We start from the raw sequence: 22,116 nt of genomic DNA on the forward strand, positions 1-22,116 counted from the left end.
AAATTGTGCCGAACCGTGTTGGAACCGGAAGTTCAAGAGTCGGTTCCGGTTCAAAATTTTAAACATCTCGAACCGGCGGTTCAGTGAATCGGAACCAACGATTCACTGAACCGGCCATGCCTACTCAACGTCAGTCTGTGATGCTTTTTGATAAGAGAGTAAGGCAGTTTTTGTGGGGTGGTGAGTTTATCTTGGATAATCTCTATATTTTATATATAGAAATTTATTTTTAAATATAATTTAAGTTAAATAGATTAAAATTTAAAAATATTATAAATAAATTAAGTGATTGATATACAAGTCAACTCGATACAATTAACTTGTTTATAATATTAAGTGGTATGTGTTATATTCATATCATCTATAAAATTTATATGTCATCTTGATAAATTTGATACGATTATCTATTTGTTTTGACCTTAATTGTATCAGGTATTTGGAATTTGACCCCCCTTATTGACACCCCTTATTGCCCATCCTACTCCATGTTACAAGGTTTTGTTTTTTCCCTTATAATAATTTGATAAAATGCAATTTAGAACTTCTCCCTTCAGTATTATTTAGTGGAAGATAAAAATGAAATAAGAAAGAAATAATACATATATAATTGACCTGTGATTTGTATTGTGTATAGGGAACTCCTGCAGAGAGAATACTGCAGCTATGGCGGAAGATCTGGTGCTAGACACTGCAATAAGAGATTGGGTGTTGATTCCTCTCTCGGTAGTTATGGTTCTCATTGGAGTCCTCCGTTACTTCGTCTCCAAGCTCATGCGTTCTTATCAAGTACCTGATGCCAAGATTGTTAAAGAAGGGTTAATTCTAAACCCTAAAAATTAAACCCCAATCTCTCTCTCTCTCTCTCTCTCTCTCTCTCTCTCTCTCAGAGTCTATCTACGATTCATACGCACACATATATATCTATTGACTAATATATGTATATTTTTTTCATATATGTCAGTCAAGTAATTATCAGGGCTCGGAATTTGCGGTCTGGTGCTAATTTTATACCTCCCAAGTCGTTTCGTGCTCGAAGGGTTTATTTCAGCAATGAGGTTTGCTTGTTTGCCTTCCCCCTCCACTTTTTGGGTTGTTTTGGTGTTTCTAAAATGGTATTCAAAATGGAAAATTTATTTCCAATTGAGGATGTGACCTGAAACATGCTTCAAGTTCAATTTTGATTGAGGAAGTTAATACTTTTGGAAATTTATTTAACTCTACAATTTCACTTAACTAAGTCATTGAATTGATTAGTTTTGGTCACTATTTTACTCAGGGGCTTTCTTTTGAAATGAACATTTTTCTCTGTCTATCTTTATTAATCTTTTCTCCCCCTTTCTTTTTTGGGTTTGTAACATGCCTGTATTGAATTTTGGTAGGAAAATGGATTGTTATTCGTTCCGAAAGGGCAAGCGCAAAATGCACAAGCACAGATGTTTTCTGATCCAAATATGGCCATGGATATGATGAAGAAAAACCTTTCTATGATTATACCTCAGGTATTACTAATTAAGTAGGATATTCTCACCTCTGGCCTGCTTGACATTAGATGATTCCCATTTGTGATACCTATATTTTTCCTGTTGGCCAGACTCTTACTTTTGCCTGGGTCAACTTTTTCTTCTCTGGATTTGTTGCAGGTTTGTTTCTTGGCCATTGTGTTAATTTTCTGATTGCTTTACCCTGTGTTAAACTACCCTACGCACTATCTTAGCTTGTTAATAGTAAAGTCTAATCACATTGGTCCTCACAACTTCGCAGATGATTTTTTGCTACTCTTTGAAACTTTGTTAATGATATTCTCTTGTTTCTCTCAGCCAAGATACCATTTCCTCTGACTCAAAGGTTCAGATCAATGTTGCAAAATGGGATTGATTTAAGTACTGTTGATGTCAGTTATGTCAGTAGTCGCTCATGGTACTTTTCCGCCTTTATGAACAAGAAGCTCCATTTTGTTCAAAGAGTATTTCAAATTTTGGCATTTTCTCAACTAACACTATCTGATTATACGTTACTACTTTCTTTCTCCAGGTATTTTCTTAATTTATTTGGATTAAGGGGCTTATTTAGTCTCATTCTCGGTGAAGAAAATGGTTAGTACCAGTTTATAAAGTACATAGCTAGGTTGTATACTGTAAACATACAGCTTAAATCTGCATGCTGTTTCCTTCATGCAAAATCATTGATTTAAGATTTATTATTAGATATTTGCAAAATATGGAGCTTTATGGATTAATTATTTTTTTTAAAATCAAATTATGATATTCTTAATGCAGCTATGGATGATACACAACGCATGATGCAAATGAGTGGCTTTGGCTTTGATCCAACAAAGGTACAAACTTTGGCTTCTCTATTGAGCATTTTGGCCTTCAAACTTTTAAATTGTTAAGTTATAATTGCTCATTATTTTGGATTCTCTTGACTATTTTCTTGCTATGATTGTGTCTTCTTCAGTGTGTTGTTGATTGAATGGCTACAATTTGATTGTTTTCAAACTTGGTCTACATAAGCGCAGTTCGAATTGTGTTTCCTGTGATGAACTGCTTCTCCCAGTTTGTCCTGTTGATGCAGGAGCAATTCTAGTCCTAATTGGATTCCTAGCACAACTAGGATTTTATTTAATTTACTGTTTTATTTCAGATATGCATTAGTTTTCCGTTTCCTTATTTGATTAGGATTTACTATTTTATCATTGAATAGGAAGTAAAGTTTTAATTCTTTCTTTAATTAGGATTCTTAGTCTAGTTAGGATTTATCACTATAAATAGACAGCACTAGTAGTATTGTAAATCATCTTATTTTTTCTCATAATTTTAATTCAAAGGTTATAAACCTAATTACTGATTGCTGTTCCACCTATGATCAACCCTATTCTAGCTTACTTGTTGAAAACTGACAACCCTACATCTTTCCCTGCGTCAATTGGTATCAGAGCCCAAAAATAGATCCTAGGATTCTTTTTTTGTCTGAATTAAACCATGGTTGGAAGAGGCAGAGGCAATCAGCCCCAAAAAGAAGAAATAGCTGAGATACGGCGAATGATTGAGGATTTGACCCGGGCTGTACAAGCCTCGCAGCATCAGGAACCCGTGGAAGCCCGAATGGAGACTTCGGAAGGCAACCACCAAAACCTTGATTTTCAAGAAGCTCTTGAGAGTAAAGAGGAAGTCGAGGACGTAAACCCCTTTCATGAAGCTGGACATGCAAACCCAGCAGCACGAGGCAGATTGGAAGAGCCTTTACTTCATGCTCTTGACTTAAATAGTGGAGGAGTTAAAATTGAAGTTGCTGATTTTCATGGGAAATCACATGCCGAAGATTATTTAGATTGGGAAACTAGTTTAGAAAATTATTTTGAATGGAAATCAATGGTTGAAGCCCGAAAAGTGCTTTTTGTAAAGCTTAAATTGAAGAGTACTACACTTCAATGGTGGAAGAGAGTTGAGGAGCAGCGCGCACGACAAGGAAAGCTTAAAATCAGCACGTGGGAGCACATGAAAACTAAGCTCAGGAAGCAATTTTTACGAGCTGATTACACAATGGAACTATATGAAAGGTTCCACTGCTTGAAACAAAATAGTATGCCTGTTGAAGAGTACACTATAGAATTTAATAATTTGTCCATTCGAGTTGGAATATCCAAAAACAATGAACAAATTACCTCTCGCTACCTTGCTGGTTTGAATCAGTCCCTTAGAGATGAAATGGGCATAGTCTGATTACACAATCTTGAAGATGCTCGCCAATATGCCTCAGCAGCTGAAAAGCGAGTTTCTCGTTACGGTGCTAGAAGGCCCATAGCAATTGGCAAAACAATTTCGGAGCTGCAAGAGAGATTCAAATAACTGAACGAAGCGGGAAAGAAGCTGCCGCTATTGATAAATACAATGAAGAGACAACCCGTGTTGATGGGAACGATAAAGGGATAGGTATAGTACCTTATGTTGGGCAAAACAATTCTGGTTCGTCTACAAGGAGAGGCAACAATTCTCAAGTTCATTGTTTTACTTGTGGAGAAAAGGGACATACTTCATTCATCTGTCCATAAAGGAGGGTAAATTTAGCCGAGTATGATGAAGACCAAGGCCCTATTTTTGATGAATATGATGAGGAAGTAGAAGAAATTGATGTTTACCCAGCTCAAGGTGAGTCTTTAGATGTTGGAATAGTCATGACAGCCATGAACAAAGAAGGAGAAGAAGATTGGAGGAGGCGTAGCATTTTTCGTACACGTGTTATTTGTGAAGGCAAAGTGTGTAAGTTAGTCATTGATGGAGGAAGTATGGAAAATATAATATCAAAGGAGGCTGTAGATAAATTAAAGCTTCCTACAACAAAACATTCTCATCCATACAAAGTAGGTTGGTTGAAGAAAGGGCATGAGATACCAGTAACATCTCAATGCTTAGTGCAATTCACAATGGGAGATGATTTGGCAGATGAAGCACTATGTGATGTAGTACCAATGGATGTTGGGCATATTCTAGTGGGACGACCTTGGTTGTATGATCATGATATGGACTACAAGACAAGGCCTAATACTTATTCGTTCTACAAGGACAACAAGAAGTACACTTTGCATCCTCTCAAGGAAGAAACAAGGCAAATAGCAAATAAAGGAGCTGCAACTAGTAAATTAAATGGGCTTGTAAGTGTTAAAGAATTTGCAGCAGCGCATAGTGAGGTGGGAGTCACGTATGCCTTAGTAAGCAAACTGATAGGAGTTGACCAGGTTGAAAAATCAGTTGAATATTCCTTTGAAATTCAACGACTATTGCAGGAATTCAAGGAGTTGATTAGTGAAGATGTACCGAAAAGCTTGCCACCGTTAAGAAGCATCCAACATGCTATTGATTTGGTACCAGAAGCAGCTTTACCAAATCTGCCTGCATACCGAATGCCTCCTTTACAGCGGGCTGAAATAGAAAGACAAATTAAAGAATTATTGGAAAAAGGTCTGGTGCGTGAAAGTAAAAGTCCATGTGCCTACCCAGCCTTATTAACTCCAAAGAAAGACAGTTCTTGGAGAATGTGTGTGGATGGTCGTGCTATAAACAAGATAACAATCAAATATCGCTTTCCAATACCAAGATTGGAGGATATGCTTGATCAACTAGCGGGTTCTAAAGTGTTTTCCAAAATTGACTTGAAAAGTGGATATCACCAAATTAGAATGAGACATGGTGATGAATGGAAAACATCTTTTAAGACACCGGATGGGTTATTTGAATGGTTAGTAATGCCATTTGACCTTTCTAATGCACCAAGCACATTCATGAGAGTCATGATAGATGTACTCAAACCTGTCTTGAATTCTTTCGTTGTGGTATATTTGATGACATTTTGATTTATAGCCGCACCAAGGAAGATAATTTAAAACACTTGCAACAAGTGTTAGAAGTACTTTGTCAAGAGCAGCTGCACATAAACCTGAAAAAAAGCAGTTTCCTGCAACCAGAAGTGGTATTCTTGGGATACATTGTGTCTGCTGAAGGATTAAAACCAGATCCAGAAAAGGTCTGTGCAATTACCGAATGGCCAGCACCGCAATCCATCAAAGAAGTTAGAAGCTTTCATGGTTTGGCCTCTTTCTATAGGAAATTTATCCAAAATTTCAGTTCAATTATGAGTCCTATAATTGAATCTATGAAAGAAGAAAAGTTTGAGTGGACAAATTCTGCACAAAAGGCATTTGAAAGAATCATGTTTTTGATGACTAGAGCATTTGTTCTTGCACTTCCAAATTTTGAGAAATTATTTATTGTCGAATGTGGTTCTTCACATGAAGGGATTGGAGCTGTTCTTAGCCAAGAGGGCAAACCTCTTGAATTTTTTAGTGAGAAGTTGTCTAAAGCTAAGAAGCATTACTCAACTTATGATCTAGAGTTCTATGCCTTGGTACGAGCTATTCGACATTGGCAGCATTACTTAGCTTATCGTGAGTTTGTGGTTTTTTCTGATCATCAGGCCTTGAGAAGATCCCTAATTTTGTCAATTTTGAGCACTCAAATTACTAGTTTTGAAGAACTGAAAAACCAGTATGATTCAGATTCATGTTTTGGCAAGATAAAGGCTGATTTGTTGCATTCTTCAGAAGCTGAAAGTCTGCCATACCGATTGCAAGATGGTTATTTATTCAAAGGGAATAAGTTATGCATTCCTGAAGGATCTTTAAGGTTTACTCGTCGGAGCCGAGTCTTTTTCAAACCCGGGGAGAATGATGCAGGAGCAATCGTAGTCCTAATTGGATTCCTAGCACAACTAGGATTTTATTTAATTTACTGTTTTATTTCAGATTTGCATTAGTTTTTCATTTCCTTATTTGATTAGGATTTACTATTTTATCATTGAATAGGAAGTAGAGTTTTAATTCTTTCTTTAATTAGGATTCCTAGTCTAGTTAGGATTTATCACTATAAATAGACAGCACTAATAGTATTGTAAATCATCTTATTTTTTCTCATAATTTTAATTCAAAGGTTATAAACCTAATTACTGATTACTGTTCTACCTACGATCAACCCTATTCTAGCTTACTTGTTGAAAACTGACAGCCCTACATCTTTCCCCTGCGTCACCTGTTTATACCCGATCTTTCTTCAACCGAAGTATAGTAGGCTGCTTTGAGTAATGGTCAAACTAATTACATAGCTTGTCAGACCTATAGGTTCCTATTTGCAGTCTTAGAAGTCTAGGCTGCAAATTTCCTCAGGGCTGATGTATGGTTATGAACATGACGGCAGAGTGTAGAAACTGCATGACATGGTATAAAACACAGAGGATATGCTACTTAGAACATATGTAGAGTTATATATGAGATCAGTTTAACATTTGGAATGCTAAAATGTGGATGCATAAATCTTTTATTTCATCAAGATTATTATACTTTTAGTTATATGAAAGATGCATTCAGGAAAAATCCATCATATAAACAAGTTCATTAATAGCATTGAAATAAAAATACCCATCTGTAGCAGAAATTACAGTTTTCCCCATTATATGTTATAAAATGTTTAATATCAATGTCAAACTATAATCATCCATCAACAAGCAACTTGATTCTTAAAATGTTTAACCTTTTCTATGACTTTGATGTTGCAATTTTTTTTTTTTTTTTTAATTTTCACTAGTAGGTGCAAGAAAAAGAAAGAAAAATTCCAATCAGGTCTCAATTTCCTGTCCAATGAATTTATAAGTTATATCAATCAATTATGTCTGAAATTGTCTTTTCTTTTTCTTGAAAATTTTGTCCTTTCTGTTGTCAAAGGTGTGCATGTCTAAATTGTTTTGTTTGACATGGTTGGTGTGTTTAATGTGTGACAGTTGTCAGGGCTTGTAGTCGTGTCTAGCATTTATTTTGACAACACTGTATACCCTACCTGAAAGGCTTGTTAGTGCTTTGTTTTTTAGCCTCAGAGCTGCAGACAAAGTTTGTGAGAGGGAAAGATATAAGCAGTCAACTAGAGCAAAAATGTTTGTTTGTTCAGCAGTTACTCTTGTAGTTAATTGTATAGCTGTCATCAATGAAACATAAACAAAACAAAAGGTAAGAACAGAAGAAACCTGTTTAATTGATTAACTTAAATATTTATGTGTAGATGACATTGGTATACTGAATAGTAAACATAGAACTTGTGCGTTTGTGGAGGATAATATGGATTACTACAGATAACTTTTGAATGAGCAACAAGTGCCTATATATGAAGTAAATTCCATTGTCGTGCCTAGGAAAGACTGGATTAAGACAAATTCAAATGGTGGCTTGTGCAGGCGTGGCCATCATTTCGGTTCGAATTGAAACCAAACTGTACTGTATATGAATTAGAACTGAATCAAAACCATCGGTTCAAAATTTTGAAAATGGAATTGCAGTTCACGGGCCAGTTAAGGTTCATGTTAATGTTAAAAAATGAACTGAACCGGCCCGGAACTGACGGTTCGGTCTGGTTCAAACCGGAATTCTATTTCTATTTGAAAATTTTATAATCACTTAGTCTTATATTATGCACCTCTACAAGTCTACATAAATCTTTTACCACATGATACACTTGACTTAAAGGTTAAAAGTCTAAAAAGGTAAAAATGACAAAAAAAAAAAAAGAAGAAATATTTGGTCTAAAATTATATTATTTGATACATATGGGAGTTTAACAACGTTTTTTTCCTTCTAAATTGTTTTACTATATTGTAATTTTAGGCTAACATATAGACAAAATAAAATCATAATTTTTTGGATTATTTTGTATTTATTTGTAAAGTTAATAAATTTTATTTCTTATATAATTATGAGTATTCTAAAAGTTGTTTAAAAGGTGCACCTGAACTCCTGGGATGCGGGCAATGTCAATATTTTGTATACCTTTTTGTTAAGGTGTGCGCCTCAGTCAAGGTGCATGGTGTGTGCTTTGGCACACCTTTGCTACTTCTTACTTCAAGTTTAAAAATTAGAAAAAAAAAAAAAAAAAAAGAAAAAAGAAAATACCAAATTATGACAATTAATTTCAGCAAATCATGTCTTCAATCCTACTAAATTTTAGGATCATTACCATGTGAACAAAATTAAATTTACCCTAGTCAAGTAATTGATTTAGGCAAATCATGCTCAAATTTTATGACAATTTCCATATATGTATAGAATTCAATATTCTTTTAGTCAACGAATTGAATGCAGCATCATGCTGCAACTCGTAGTAGTATTACCGTGCATGTATACAATCAATTGATTAGGGTGAATCATATCCCCGATCCTCTCCCAAATCTTTAGGATTATTACCATTTTTGTAATTGTACAATATAAAAAGAACTTTCTAACTATGCTTCCATGGCCAATCAAGAAGCCTCGAAAACACATCCTTCCATTCCAGTTGTTTCTCATCTCAATTCTTTTTTGTCTATTAGTTTTATATATTATTCCAATTTAGTGGAATATAGAATTATAGGTTAAAAATACTTCTGTTTTTGTTTGGATTTCAAAAATTTTTATGCTAGAATTTTAATTATATGTTATCATTTTGATTACTTATCTTCTGTAGACTTAGGTGTATTTTTACAATGTGCGCCTCCTGTTGTGCCTTACACCTTGTGTCAGGCTTCAGAATCTCCTTGTGCTTTGTGCCTTTAATAAGTAAGCCTGGTTCTGTGGCCCAGATCCAGCCTGCTTTATAAATTTTTATGTTTTCTATTTTTATGGATATAAATAAATTTGTATTTGCTTATATTTACATAAAACAATATATTTATACAAGCATGTGTACCAAACAGACTTCACATAGTATGCAATGCTAGTCATATGATTAGGACATGTGAGTTGAATGTTGTTTTCAGGGAGCTAGACTGAAGGGGTGTTGAAGTGTTCAAGGTCAAATTTCCTTAACTTGAGTTGTCATTGTGAAAGCGTTCATGAAAATTCTAACTCCAATACTTGAGCTTAGAATGATTGTCCACATTTAATATAGGGTTTATTAGGGAAATTTTTGCGGACTGACTTGTCTTTTTGGGGCTTTACTAGACACTTGTCTATTGCTTTAAGCCTCTAAAGCAATTTTTATTTTCCAGCTTTGCTGGAAAACTATCTCTGCTTCTTTAGGAGTCATTATTATTTACTTTTAAGTTTAATTTTAGAGTCTTTCCTTCCTTCTAGTATGTTTTAAGAGTCTAGATCCTTAGAGGATTACGGCTAGTTTTGAAGTCCTTTCAAAGTAAAGGTTTAGGATTAATGTATCCAGATTTTGTTGAGGGCTGAACTTTAGTTTCTGGACATGAGGTAAGGTCTACAATTTGTCCATCTTATGTTAAGAAATTAATAAATTTCATCTTTCTCTTAGGTTTTGGTAACTTTTATAAATCAGGAATTTTAAATTCTCAAATGTTTCTAATTATTTACAAAATAAAAGTGTATTAGAGTTAAATTTCTCATGAGTCTTACTTGAAAATAGCAACATTTGATGCAATTCTTTCACATATGTTGAGACAATTTACCTACTAATTTTAATTTAAAAAAATCATACTGCTGATCAGTGGATAAGCTAGTTAGAGAACACAGCAAAAGATTTAATAATGTATGTATCATATTATATTTTTAGAAGTTTTATTATTATTTTTTTTTCTGGGGGTAATGCCTTTGAAAAGCTCCACCTTGGTGAGGAGCATGAGGCTGGTCAGGTTTGTCCAAATCTTGATATGTATTGCATGGTTCATGTCCATTAATTAAAAGCTTGCCATATTCAAGAAGCATGCAACAACAGAATGGAAATGGAAAATTTTTACAGAAACAAAAAGGGGAGAGAAGACACTTAAGTTTGTAGTAGTAAAACGGCATATTCATAATGTCATATTCACCTGTACCCTAATAATTATTTGTTACTGTATTTATTTGGTAATAGCCGTTAAATGAAAAAAAAATGTCCGTTTCTTTATTGGTAAACGTTCTGTTACTTTGTTTGATAATAATTCCCAACATTTTATGTTGGTAATAATGCAATGGATGAAATGAGCCCGCTGCATTTTATGTCATAATGATTCCCAACAGTTCAGTTGTCTTCTCGCTGTATATCTCTTGTTTAATGCCCCTTTTCCTGTCAAACCTTGCTACCACCTCCATTCCAGGCCACCTCTGTGAACCTTTTTCATTCTCTTGTTTCTCATGTGGTAGTCGTCATGATAATACACTCTTATATGTTCATGTGACCATATAGGGCTCCCTCATCATGCATTGTCTTTTTGGTCATGTTGACCCTGTTGCCATAATGAGTTTCCAACTTTTATGAACAAGATGTCCTACTTCCTTCTTAGCTTTAGACAAGCCCATGCATAAGATGTTTGATATAAACTTTTCAGGAATATTTCTGATGTGACTCAAAAAGAAACCTTCTCCCCTTGATTCCAGTTTTCTATAACATATTATTAGATCAGGCAGAGGCTAATTATATATTGAAATTGGAAACAAATAAAAAAAAAGCAATAATTATCAAATATTAGCTTGATGCATAGCTCAAGCATGAAAATTGCGTTCAATGAATTTGTACTTTCTAAGTTGTAACGCATTTAATGTTTCTTATCATAATGGCTATGTGTTTGTCTTCCAATACTTCTACCTCTAATCCTGTTTGTCATTTACAGAGCTTGAGTGCTGAGAAAGACAGTCTTGACATAGTTCAGCACGAATGGGCCCTTCCGCAATTCGAGCACCGTGCCGAAGCAGTATTGAGAAAACTTGTGAATTGAGCATAGCGAAATATGTTGCAAGTGGAAGCTAAATGGTATATGCACAATGCGGTTTCCGGTTCTTTCATGCATTTTTTAGTAGAAGTTCATTGCTGCTTGAAGTCCACTACAATTTAACAATTATAAGAATGGCGAATCTGTCAGTATTGAGATTGACTTCCCAGTTAACTGTAACCATAGAGGAAATTTTTGATTTTGCAAGCTGTAATGTTGTGTTATCTTTTCTGGGATTCAATACTACACATTGGCAATGCATTAATGGTTTTAGGATATTGCCTTAAAGATATTTTTATAATATTCTCTATAAAAGAACAAATAAAATAAAATTTGCATTTTTTATGATGATAATAGTAAGAAATATATTAAAGCAATAATAGAAAAAAGGCCCAAGAAACTTATTTAGTTATTTACCGTGAATTTTGTAATTTCTTACAGTTGCATCCTTTTTGAATTTGTTAATATTATTATATCTCACATTCCAAACCTCCGATTAATTGTCTCTTAAAATAGATTTTAGAAAAAAAAAGAAAAGAAAAAAGTCAGTCCAAATTAATACCCAAGTACCCAACTATTTCAATTGTATCCAACTAAATAAAATTTTGAAATTAGCATCAAATCGGGACAAATGCTTTTATTATTGGGTTAATTGAATTAAACATTTATTTTGAAATTTTTTTTTTTAAAAAAAAATGTATTTTTCATACTTTAAAAGATAAAAAAAAATAAAAATAATTGAAATTTAAGACCAAAAACTATAAAAATGAATTTCCGTAATACATTTATTATTGGGTAAATTAAATTTTTGTTTAAACAAAATTAAAAATTATTTTCATAGCGGGGCAACTCCCTCCTTTGATTAACATTCATTAAATTGGTTTGTGGTGAAGATGACTCGAACTTGAAATTTTTCCCTCTCTACATATGAAGACCAATCAGATAATATATGATTAGTTGGTTAGACTTTTTTTAACATTGTAATGTAATTGAGATTACATGTGTAATCTCCATTACTTAGATGTAATATTCATTATATAAAAAAACACTTGTATTGTCTATCACATCAAATACATATAATACAATTACATCAAGTCAGTCCAATTAAAACTCTATTATTCAAGGCTATTTAACACTATAGCTTCACTACCAAAACCACCATCACCATGTCACCGCCACCACCTCAACCCCTACCACCACCACAACCACTTCATCACTGCCGTCACTCTTCCACCACTGTAATGTAAGGCTATTTAATTCAGAAAATTCAAGAAGTTAATAGTTGATTTGCACTTTATAGTTGGCTACAGATGATTTGAACTCGATAACTAAGCTAGGTTGGTAAGAATTTTTAATTATTAAATATTTTGGAGCTTATTTTTTTTCTAACTGTTGTTGTTTAATTTGTATTTATCATTTTTTTTTTTGAAATCTAGATTAGACGGATGGTTAAACCGTGTACTAATCAGTTTTTCGGTCAATACATGACCTAAATGTATATTACCAAAATGTTAACCACCAAGCCATGTAGGTTGCGTTAAATCTTTAAACAAATTATTTATTTTAGCATTTATAATTATTTTATTTTCTCTCAATTATTTTATCATTTCTTATTCAATATTTATATTAGTAACACATTAAAATCATAATTTATTCAATCATTTTACTTTTATTATGGATTCTTACTATTTTGAAAAACAACTTTGTAGCGGTTGCTATAAGAGCTTTGATGGCAAAAAAAAAAAAAAAAAAGCCGACATAGTAGTGATATTACTACTCCTATTTGGTTTGAGATGGTTCGAGTTTAGCCCTTTAGCTATCCTATCCATCTTTTGTCTATTCATATAGATAAGGTAATTAGGTAATAGTTATCTGAACTTTAAATCAAATGAAGTCTAGATAACTATTACCTAATTGGATAAACCTTATTTATATGGATAGACAAAAGATGGATAGGGCCTAATACATAGGGTCTAATATAGACAAAAGATAGATAAGGCCTAATTCAGATAAATAACTTTACATATTTTACATGGAGAGAAATAACCTGACAAGACAAACAACTTTACTTGGATATATTTCAGTATATATAATATTTACTTGAATTGGATAGACTTCAATCTATCTGATTTATATCATAGTAATCATCTTCATGTGGTGGTGAGTAATTAGATGTAGCTTCATTTTCATCTTCATCTTCTTGAGATACTTGACTATTTATATCTTATAGTGTCTTCTTGAACTCTTCAACTAAACTAGTAGCGGTGAGCACAACTTGCTATTTGCTTTTATTTGTTAAGAATTCTAGATTCTTTGGATTTTTCGTCGAAGGTAGATGTCTTTTTGAACTGAAATATTTTTGAACGGCTTGAACACAGACTTGAGTTTGGTTGTAGTCCTTCCACCATTTATTGCTAAAGATTCTGATAGCACAGGAGGAAAGGGTAGTGGTTGAACTTGTTTAATTTGACAATTCCAAGACAAAATCTATGGAATCCCAAAAGTAGTTGCAAATGGAAGTAGCTTATCTTGACCGAAATTGGTTAATTGTTTATTATAAAGCTCAAAGCCTTGTAGTATCTTTGTAGAAAAAGTTTTAATTGAACATCCGAAATACTTGAACCATTCTTGAAATCAATAAGGAACTTCTGTAATTAAACCTCGTGGTATCATTATAAACCGCGAATGATTATGATTTCTTAAATAGTATTATACCAATCCTTTTTATAATCCTCACAGTTGAAAGAACTTAGTACAAAGTTTTGACTAAATTTTCTCTTAGTGTATGGATTCTGATTCCAATCAGAGAGAGAGAAAACCTTGTTTTTTTGAACTTTTGAATATAAAACATTTCTAACATTTTCTGTATCATGAATATGCTCCAAAATTATAGAATATGTATCAACTAATATAAACTCCTAAAATTTTCTATTTTTGGAAAGGGAGACGGGAATAAAATGGAAGTTAGAAGGAAATACCTTTCGAGCTACTTCCAAAAAATTTGAAAATTTAGTATATTATTTTTCGATGTAGGTAATTGGTAAATCTATATCATCATTAACATAAGGATAATTAGTTGTGGATGATGATGCACCGGTAATTAAGGGCATCATGATAATTGGTTGGTTTATTTGTAACAGAAGTAGTAGAGGCAAAAGCTGATATCGGTAATTGAGTAGTTGAAGGGTCAGGTAATAGAGAAGAAATACTCACACTCTTTTTGCCATAACTTTCTCTTGTAATTTTATTCTTAACGGGAGTGACCATTAAGTTTTGCCTAACAAATTTTTTAGATAAAGGGAAAAACTTATTTGTTTCCATCTTTTCCCTGAAAAAATTCACGGGTAAGAAAATCAGGTAAAGAGTTAGAAGTACTTTTAATGGCTTCAACTTGAAAATCGAAACATGATAAAATAGCTTGTTAGCAAGCAAAAATTTATTTTGAAACAATATTTTTAACATCCTTTTCTAAAACATTTTTGGCTGCTAAGTAGTCAATTCATAAAAGGATATTTTTGTTAATTAAATCATCTTCAAATTTTGTAATACATAATATTGAAAGCAATTCTTTGTTAATAGTTGAATTTTTTTTGTGTATCATTCCATGCTCTAGAATGGTACTTGACACCTGACTAAGGATTTAACAGACTGATATGGTAATTTTTGTTTGCGAATACCTCCATAGCCTATATCTGAGGCATCGGTTTCTATTATAAGAAATGAATTGGGATTTGGTAATAAAAGACAATGAAGGCTTTTAACTTTAGACTTTATACTATTTTAGTATATTTCTCAGTCCAAAGAGAAGAATTTTTTTCTTAACCCATTGAATAATGGTTGACACAAGATTCAAATATCTTATATAAAATCAGCAACATAGTTCAAACATTCCAAAAATCTTTGTAATAGATTTTTATCAGTAATTTTATCTGGAAATTTTTCAGTAAAATTAATTGATCTGTCAATCGGTTTAATAGTGCCTTGAGAAATGTCATATCCTATAAATCTTATTTTAGTCTGAAATAATTTAACTTTTAGAGAAGAAAAACTAAACCATTTTGCTTAACTATATTGTAAAACATTTTCAAATGAGAAAAATGTTGATCAATGTCATTTGAATAAATAAGCACATCATCAATGTAAACTATTGAAAACTCATGATAATTGTTAAAAATGTCATTCATAATATTTTGAAATTCAAAAAAGGCATTTTTTAAACCAAATGACATAACATTCCACTCATAGTGACAAAAGGGAACATTAAAATCAGTTTTTTATCTACCAGACTCGTGTATTTGTATTGCCAAAATCCTAATTTCATATCAAATTTAAAAAATATATTTGCACTATATAATCTTTTTAACAAATCTTTTTTATTTGGTATACGATACCTAATCCATTGTAATACTTTATTTAAAGATTTATAATTAATAAGTAATCTGTGTGCTCCTCTTTCTATTTCTGCCGCATTTTGGAAATAGAAAACTAAATAGCTCCAAGGGGACTTAAATTTTCTAATTAGTCATTTATCTAATAAATCATTTATCTCCTTATAACAATATTTTTGTAATTTTTTATTCATCTGTATAGTTCTAGACCTTGTTGGAATATTTTTCTCATTAAAATCTTTTATATAAAGTAAATGAACTATATGTTGCTTTCTAGACCAAAAGACATTCAGAACATTTGAACATACTTCTTTATTTAAAAGTTCTTCAAAATCTTTAATTTTTTGTTTTTGGTGTAATTGATTTTCAATCCTAATATTATTAATTTCTTGTTTCAAATAGCTAATGTGCTTATGTTTCTTTTTTTTCAATAAGATTTATTTCTTTATATACAAAAATATCTTGTATAGCACTTAAATCCTTTTGTATAATTGGTTGCATAAATTTAAAACATTTTTGATTATTTAAGAAATTTGTTTTCAATCCTTCATTATCTACTCTAAAGGGATAAATAGTAGCTAAAAATGATATTCCTAGTGAAACGACCCGAAAATTCAATTTCGTAGGATTTTCATTTAAAAACTAAATTTTTATTCCAACCAATGACATTCAGCAGAAAATATTTTATTATTGCTAAACCAAACCTGTAAACCAGTTTGAATTTTTCAAAAACCAAGTGAAAAATCCAAAAAACCAAGCAAACCTAATCAAATTACTGAATTGGACCAAACCGGTTTGAATTGAACCGAAATAGTCTAGAAACCAACTTTTTCTTTTTTCCTTTCTCTTCTTCTTCTTCCTTCTTCGGCAGCGCCTCATTCCCCTCCCCCCTCATTTTCCAACCACCGCTCGACGAGAGCAAGTGGCGGTTGGGTTCTTTCATGCTGCTAGTCATATTTCTGACCTTCCTTCACACCGAACGATCCTGCTGGGGCGCGAAACCAAGCTGCCTCCTTTGACAATTTCTAGCGACCCACGCCATTTCCAGCGGTTTTAATGGGAGAGACAAGCGTTGATCGACTCCCTATCGCCTCCCGATGCTGAAGCCTCTCTCAGTTCCAGAAACGGGTCTTGGCTGATGAGAATACCGTAGATGGCGGCAGTGTAGTGAATATGAAGCTCAATTCTTACCAATCGGCTCGCCAAACGCACAAACGGAGCATGGATTTGAGCTCCTTGTGAATTTTCGAGTCTGGAAATGTGGAAATCTCTCAAATCCGAAGAAGATTGATTTTTCGGCTCCGGCGAGACCCCAAGAGGCAAAATCATTTTCCCCTTGCGCGAATCATGGAATTGTCGTCCGATTTTTGATTGGTACGCTTTAAAACTTAGTTCCTAATTTTTGATATAAATTTCTAATTTAGACTTATTAGTTGATTAAGTTGATTCTGAATAAATAGTTAATTGAATACAATTCCTGTTAGGAAACCTCAATAGATAAACACACTTAATTCTGAAAAATTAAGAATACTAGTCATTTAGAATATTTTAGTATTTATGTTAGATTAGTTGATTATCGAAGTGGATATAACTAAATAACGAGAAATTAGATCATTTGAATAGCTATGTATATAAATAGAATACTTTTAGTCTTTTATAAATAAATTAATTTTGATTAGTTTATGGTGTTTATGGTAGCCGATTGTGATTAGTTAATTGGTTTAGAATGTTAGAATTATTAAGTGCATATATGTGTGTTCTAGATATTTATCCTTCGAATAGGAGTCAAGGATTTAATAGTTATTAATTAATGAGGTAAGTTATTAGCTAGATAAAACTTAATGATTGACATGGGAATATGAATTATTTGGCATGCAGAGTATATATGATTATGTGGCTATAGTTGTGAGTATGAAATAAAATAGTGCTTCATCTCGATGGAATACGACTTAAATAGCTTTTTATCTTTAAGTTTGATTTAGAAGATAAATAGTTACATTATTTGTTGGTTCTTAAAAGTTGGTATACTTGATGAGTTTAATAGGTAAACTATTGATTACTTGTTACATATGAAAAGGTAGATAAATTATACTTGTATGCAACATCATTAATGAAATTTGAATTGGAGTGAAATTTTAGTGAATGACGAAATGTAAATAGTGGATGTTGAGTTATGAAGATGGCAGATGGGGTATGATTGATGAATAATGGTTATGGCGGATGGGATTAGTTGTTGTGAATTGCCCGATGGATGGGCTTTGAGAATTTATTGTTGAATTGTAGTTTTATGCAGGTGATTTAATCCAATTTGTAGGGGAGGTTCTGCAAAAATTTCGACAGAATCTAAACTAGTCTTATTTGTAAATAGATTGTAGGACTTATTTAGGATAGTCCTTTATTATTTATTAATTTATTGATTTTATTTATATTTATTTATTTATTTATTTATTCATATTTATTTATTTGTTTATTTATTCATTTATTTTTCGAGTACCACCTATTATATTATAATATTATTTAACACTCTTATATTTATTTGAGTTGATATATAAATGTTTATTTGCACTCTTGCATGATAGTGTATAATTATTTAATATGCTTGCATTTAATTGCATTGCTTGATTACTTGCGTTGTGACATTTATTTGCCTTGTTTGCGTGGAATTGGGATGAAGTGGATCACAATTGGGTTTGTGAGGGTGGTCTTTGATACCATTGGCCATGTATGGGGAGATCGGTGCCCCTGTGTGCATCTGATGATATGGATTATATGGAAAACCACAGGGTGGCCTCCTGTTGGTATGGAAAGAAAAGAGAGTATAAAAAAAAAAATGAGAGGGCTGGTCAAGTGAGGATTAGACCGGTCGGCCATGTATGGGGATCGGCTCCCTGGTGCACACGACATGATAGGATTGCCATGTGTGAGGACAACTCATCATGGATTTCGGTGATGCCACTTACCAATTTCCACTTGTTTGACTACCTGAAGGTGTGATTACTTATGAATGCTGATGTTATGCCATATGCTTGGCCGACTCTATGTTCATTTTAGTACTTTTTTTTTAGGAAATAGGTCTTTTTGTCCCCGTTAAAGCTCTGTCTCATTCCCCTCAGAGCTAGATAACTTTTAGAGTTAGCAGTTATTTGAATTATGTAGCTATATGTACTAAAACTTATTTATATTTATCTGTTAGTGAACTCGGCGGTTGTAGCACCTATATGCCTCTAATCATGTAATAATAAGGATATATATTACGTTATGAACATTTTAATTATGTATTTTAATGCAAGTATGGACCAGTAGCCCATTTTATAAGTAAGGAGTATTATAAATAGGCTCGAACTATGAAATGTTTAAGATGTTATATTTGGGCCAAAGTATAATATAATTATAAGATTCATATTGATATGGTTGGATTTTTGTGGTTCAGGCTTACTATGGGCCTCAGGGGCCTTACGCTTACCTAGGCCCTAGTGCCGATCCGGCCCATGGAAACGGGTCGTGACAAAGTTGGTATCAGAGCTTAGGTTAGAATTCTAGGACACAACTGCGGAGTATAAGGGTTCTGTCTTGTCGTTCTCAGTTTTCTTTGCCTCTTACTTCAGCGTTTCCTCCGTAGTCATGATTAGAATAAATCTTAATCATATAGAGAGTGTGTTATTTCTTGAATTTAGAATATAAGACGGTGAGTTTTAATAATAGTTGTTAGACATGATCATGTTGGGTAGGATGAAGGTTATAGTGATCATTTTAGGATAGGTATGGACCAGGAATTTCTTTATATTGGGATTGGCCGTAACCAACATAAGGAATGAAACCTGGGGATTTCTTTCTTAGGGATGGTGGACGCACTAAACCCTGTGAAGGAAAATCTCGTACCTATTGTGTAAATCAATAAACTATAGAAGTAGTGGATAACAGGATAAACCTATCACAATACCTATAGGTGTTAAAGCAGGTATCAGCCCTTAGATTTGGGAATAGAGTAATACCTGGATGGCAGTGGATTGGCTTGATTACCCAATGCACTACTTTTCATGTGGAATTTATTCCTATCAGTGTGTAGGATAATGCTAAGATATGGATACCCATAGCAGTAGTATCGATAATAGATTACCCAGCTGTTACATTTGAACTAATACCAAACTAATATAGTTATATAATTTGATTCTGAGTGTATTGGAGTTGCAGGAATGGGTGAATGGTATGAAATAACCTTGAGTTTTTCTGTCGCATGTCTAAGACTATAATTGGAGAGAGTAAATAACTTTAAGGTAATTAGGAATCTGTGTTCAGGTATGTAGCTCAGTTACTGAATTCCTTTAGAGTGTATTTAAAATATAAACTTTTTATCATTTTATTTACTTGTTATTTGAATTTAAAACCCCATCTTGATTTTGAATTTAAATTGTATTATGATAAATAATTTAAAATTTGACCATATATAATAATAATAATAATAATAATAATAATAATAATAATAATAATAATAATAACAAAATATTTTGCAGTTATATAAAGAGTAGTTATTTTAGGAAGTTGTCTATATATATCATTGGGCCGATTGAATGCTTAAATGAAAAAGATAACATTAGGAATGGATTTTGATGGTTTAAGGGTATAAGGAATAATATATAACAAGTTGTAACATATATATATTAGGAGCACGTGGTGGATAAATTTAGAGGAATTTATAAATACCTTGCTAGACTTGAATAAGGAAAGGATTGATTGACTAAAGACAGATGGGATAGGTAAGTTGATATATGATTGAATTCCTATTGCAAATATAATTGATAAATGTATAGAAATAGGTAGATTAATGCTTCTATTGCAATTTTTAGTTTCAGCAACTATTTTAACCGTTAGCTTGAGTTCTTGATATAATGTGAAGGAGATTGATACTATACTTTAAAACTTTGATGGAAAATGAAACAAATAGCTTATGTATTATAGATGCTAATTAGGAACCTTGCTATTGTTTCTTAATTGAGGTGTAAACTGAAATTCCATATAGAAACGAATAAATTATTTAGTTTAATGCAGAATTTGATAAAGGAAATTGAGTTATTGATGTCTATTTATTTGATGCGATATTTGGATAGTAAGGCAGCATTAGGTTAGGATTTAAGAAATTTTATTGAGGACCTTCATGTTGATGGGTATTAGGTAAAAAGTGAATATTTAGGACAAGTAATAAATGTTAGGTTGAAATATTGGTGATTAGATGAATCATGATTAACGATGATTAATAGTACTAAAGAAATCAAGTAGATGAAATAGTTAATAAGAATACCCTAATATCCTTAGGATGGACTAATAAGCAACATAAGTGGAATGGAAGGTTATTAAAGAGAAAAGAGTTAAGAGAGCTGAAAGGCGAAATAGCGAAAGATGTTATTATGAAGGTCAATTTTAATGACAAAGTTGGGGTAACTTGAGAGATTACGTATTAGAGAGAGATTGATGGTTTAGTAGAAAGCATTAAAATCTCTATAAAGGTAAGGTAGCTATTGAGTGCAGTGAGGTCCTTTAGTCCAAGAGCCATTTAATAGTTGAACTGGTATATGGTAAGAATATTATAGGGAGAATAGGACTAGTATAGATAGGGACCAAGAGAGTGAGCTCTAATCGCCCTGTGATACTATAGACAACGAAAGTTACAAAGAAGATTTTTCTTGAAATTTTGAACTAAAGTAATAGTTTTCAAATTTTTGGTTGAGAACAGTTTTAAGTAATAACATATGTGAGTTAAATGAGTTAACTCTTATCGCAAATAAATCAAGTTTCAATCGTTTTTACTTTTCGTAAACTATATGTTTGGTCTTCATAAATATGTATTTTGCTTTCATAAAATATGCGTTTGGATAGATTATGGAAAAAGCCTTTTGATATTAACACTGTTTACTTTTAACTCTATTTGAACATTATCTTCATGGAGGAATGCCTAATGAAATTTAAAATTTTCAAATGGAACTAAATAATCTTGAGAAAAATATATGTATATATTATGCATTTTACTGCTAAACTTGGTTTTATTATAGGTTCCAAAGAAAGATTTTTAAAGATTTAAGTAGCTGATTGATGATAGAAATTAGAGGTTAAGGTAATAGGCTTAAGTTTCTTATGAGTTTTAATCAAGTGACAACTGAAGCAATAGATGGTTGAACGAAATTCATTCTGAATATGATGGAATCTTATTTGCCAGTTTTAGGGTTTGAGTTATCATGAAACCTCTCCTCCATTTATTTCTCGATGTCAATCAAAATGATGATCTTTCTGTTAATATCCTTTATGCTCTATGATAGGTGTTAGTTTTATAGTATTTTTAGTGTAGTTTTTAATTAGAATTTTAGTAAATTTTATTACTTTGATTTATTTTTAATTCACTTTAAGTATAATTTTGTTCAAAGCTTCCTTGAATCATAATCCACTTGATATGAAAGAAATTTGCAGGGTTTTGGCACAGAAAAGAGCATTACAAAGCAAAATACTCAGTCTTAAGCAC

The 22,116-nt window shown here is 32.4% G+C and overlaps 1 protein-coding gene across 1 annotated transcript; it reads left to right on the forward strand.

Moving 5' to 3' along the window:
• Positions 1–476: 476 nt before the first annotated feature.
• LOC105644325 (uncharacterized) lies at positions 477–11,565 on the forward strand. The gene is made up of 9 exons (XM_012229633.4): positions 477–495; positions 635–815; positions 962–1,055; positions 1,380–1,499; positions 1,592–1,640; positions 1,818–1,917; positions 2,032–2,093; positions 2,277–2,335; positions 11,122–11,565. The coding sequence occupies exons 1-9, from the start codon at positions 486–488 to the stop codon at positions 11,224–11,226; spliced, it is 780 nt and encodes a 259-aa protein (XP_012085023.1). The 5' UTR covers positions 477–485; the 3' UTR covers positions 11,227–11,565.
• The last annotated feature ends 10,551 nt before the right edge of the window (positions 11,566–22,116 follow it).

The sequence above is a fragment of the Jatropha curcas genome, chromosome 2 (genome assembly GCF_041381405.1).
Source record: "Jatropha curcas cultivar XTBG-Jc1 chromosome 2, XTBG_Jcur_1.0, whole genome shotgun sequence".
Taxonomy (NCBI): Eukaryota; Viridiplantae; Streptophyta; class Magnoliopsida; order Malpighiales; family Euphorbiaceae; genus Jatropha; species Jatropha curcas.

Bases quoted from the DNA above. Each gene is read 5' to 3' on its own strand.
- LOC105644325 (XM_012229633.4), top strand. The intron at 1,056-1,379 runs GTTTGCTTGTTT...GAATTTTGGTAG, and splicing joins GGGTTTATTTCAGCAATGAG to GAAAATGGATTGTTATTCGT. The intron at 1,500-1,591 runs GTATTACTAATT...CCTGTTGGCCAG, and splicing joins TTTCTATGATTATACCTCAG to ACTCTTACTTTTGCCTGGGT.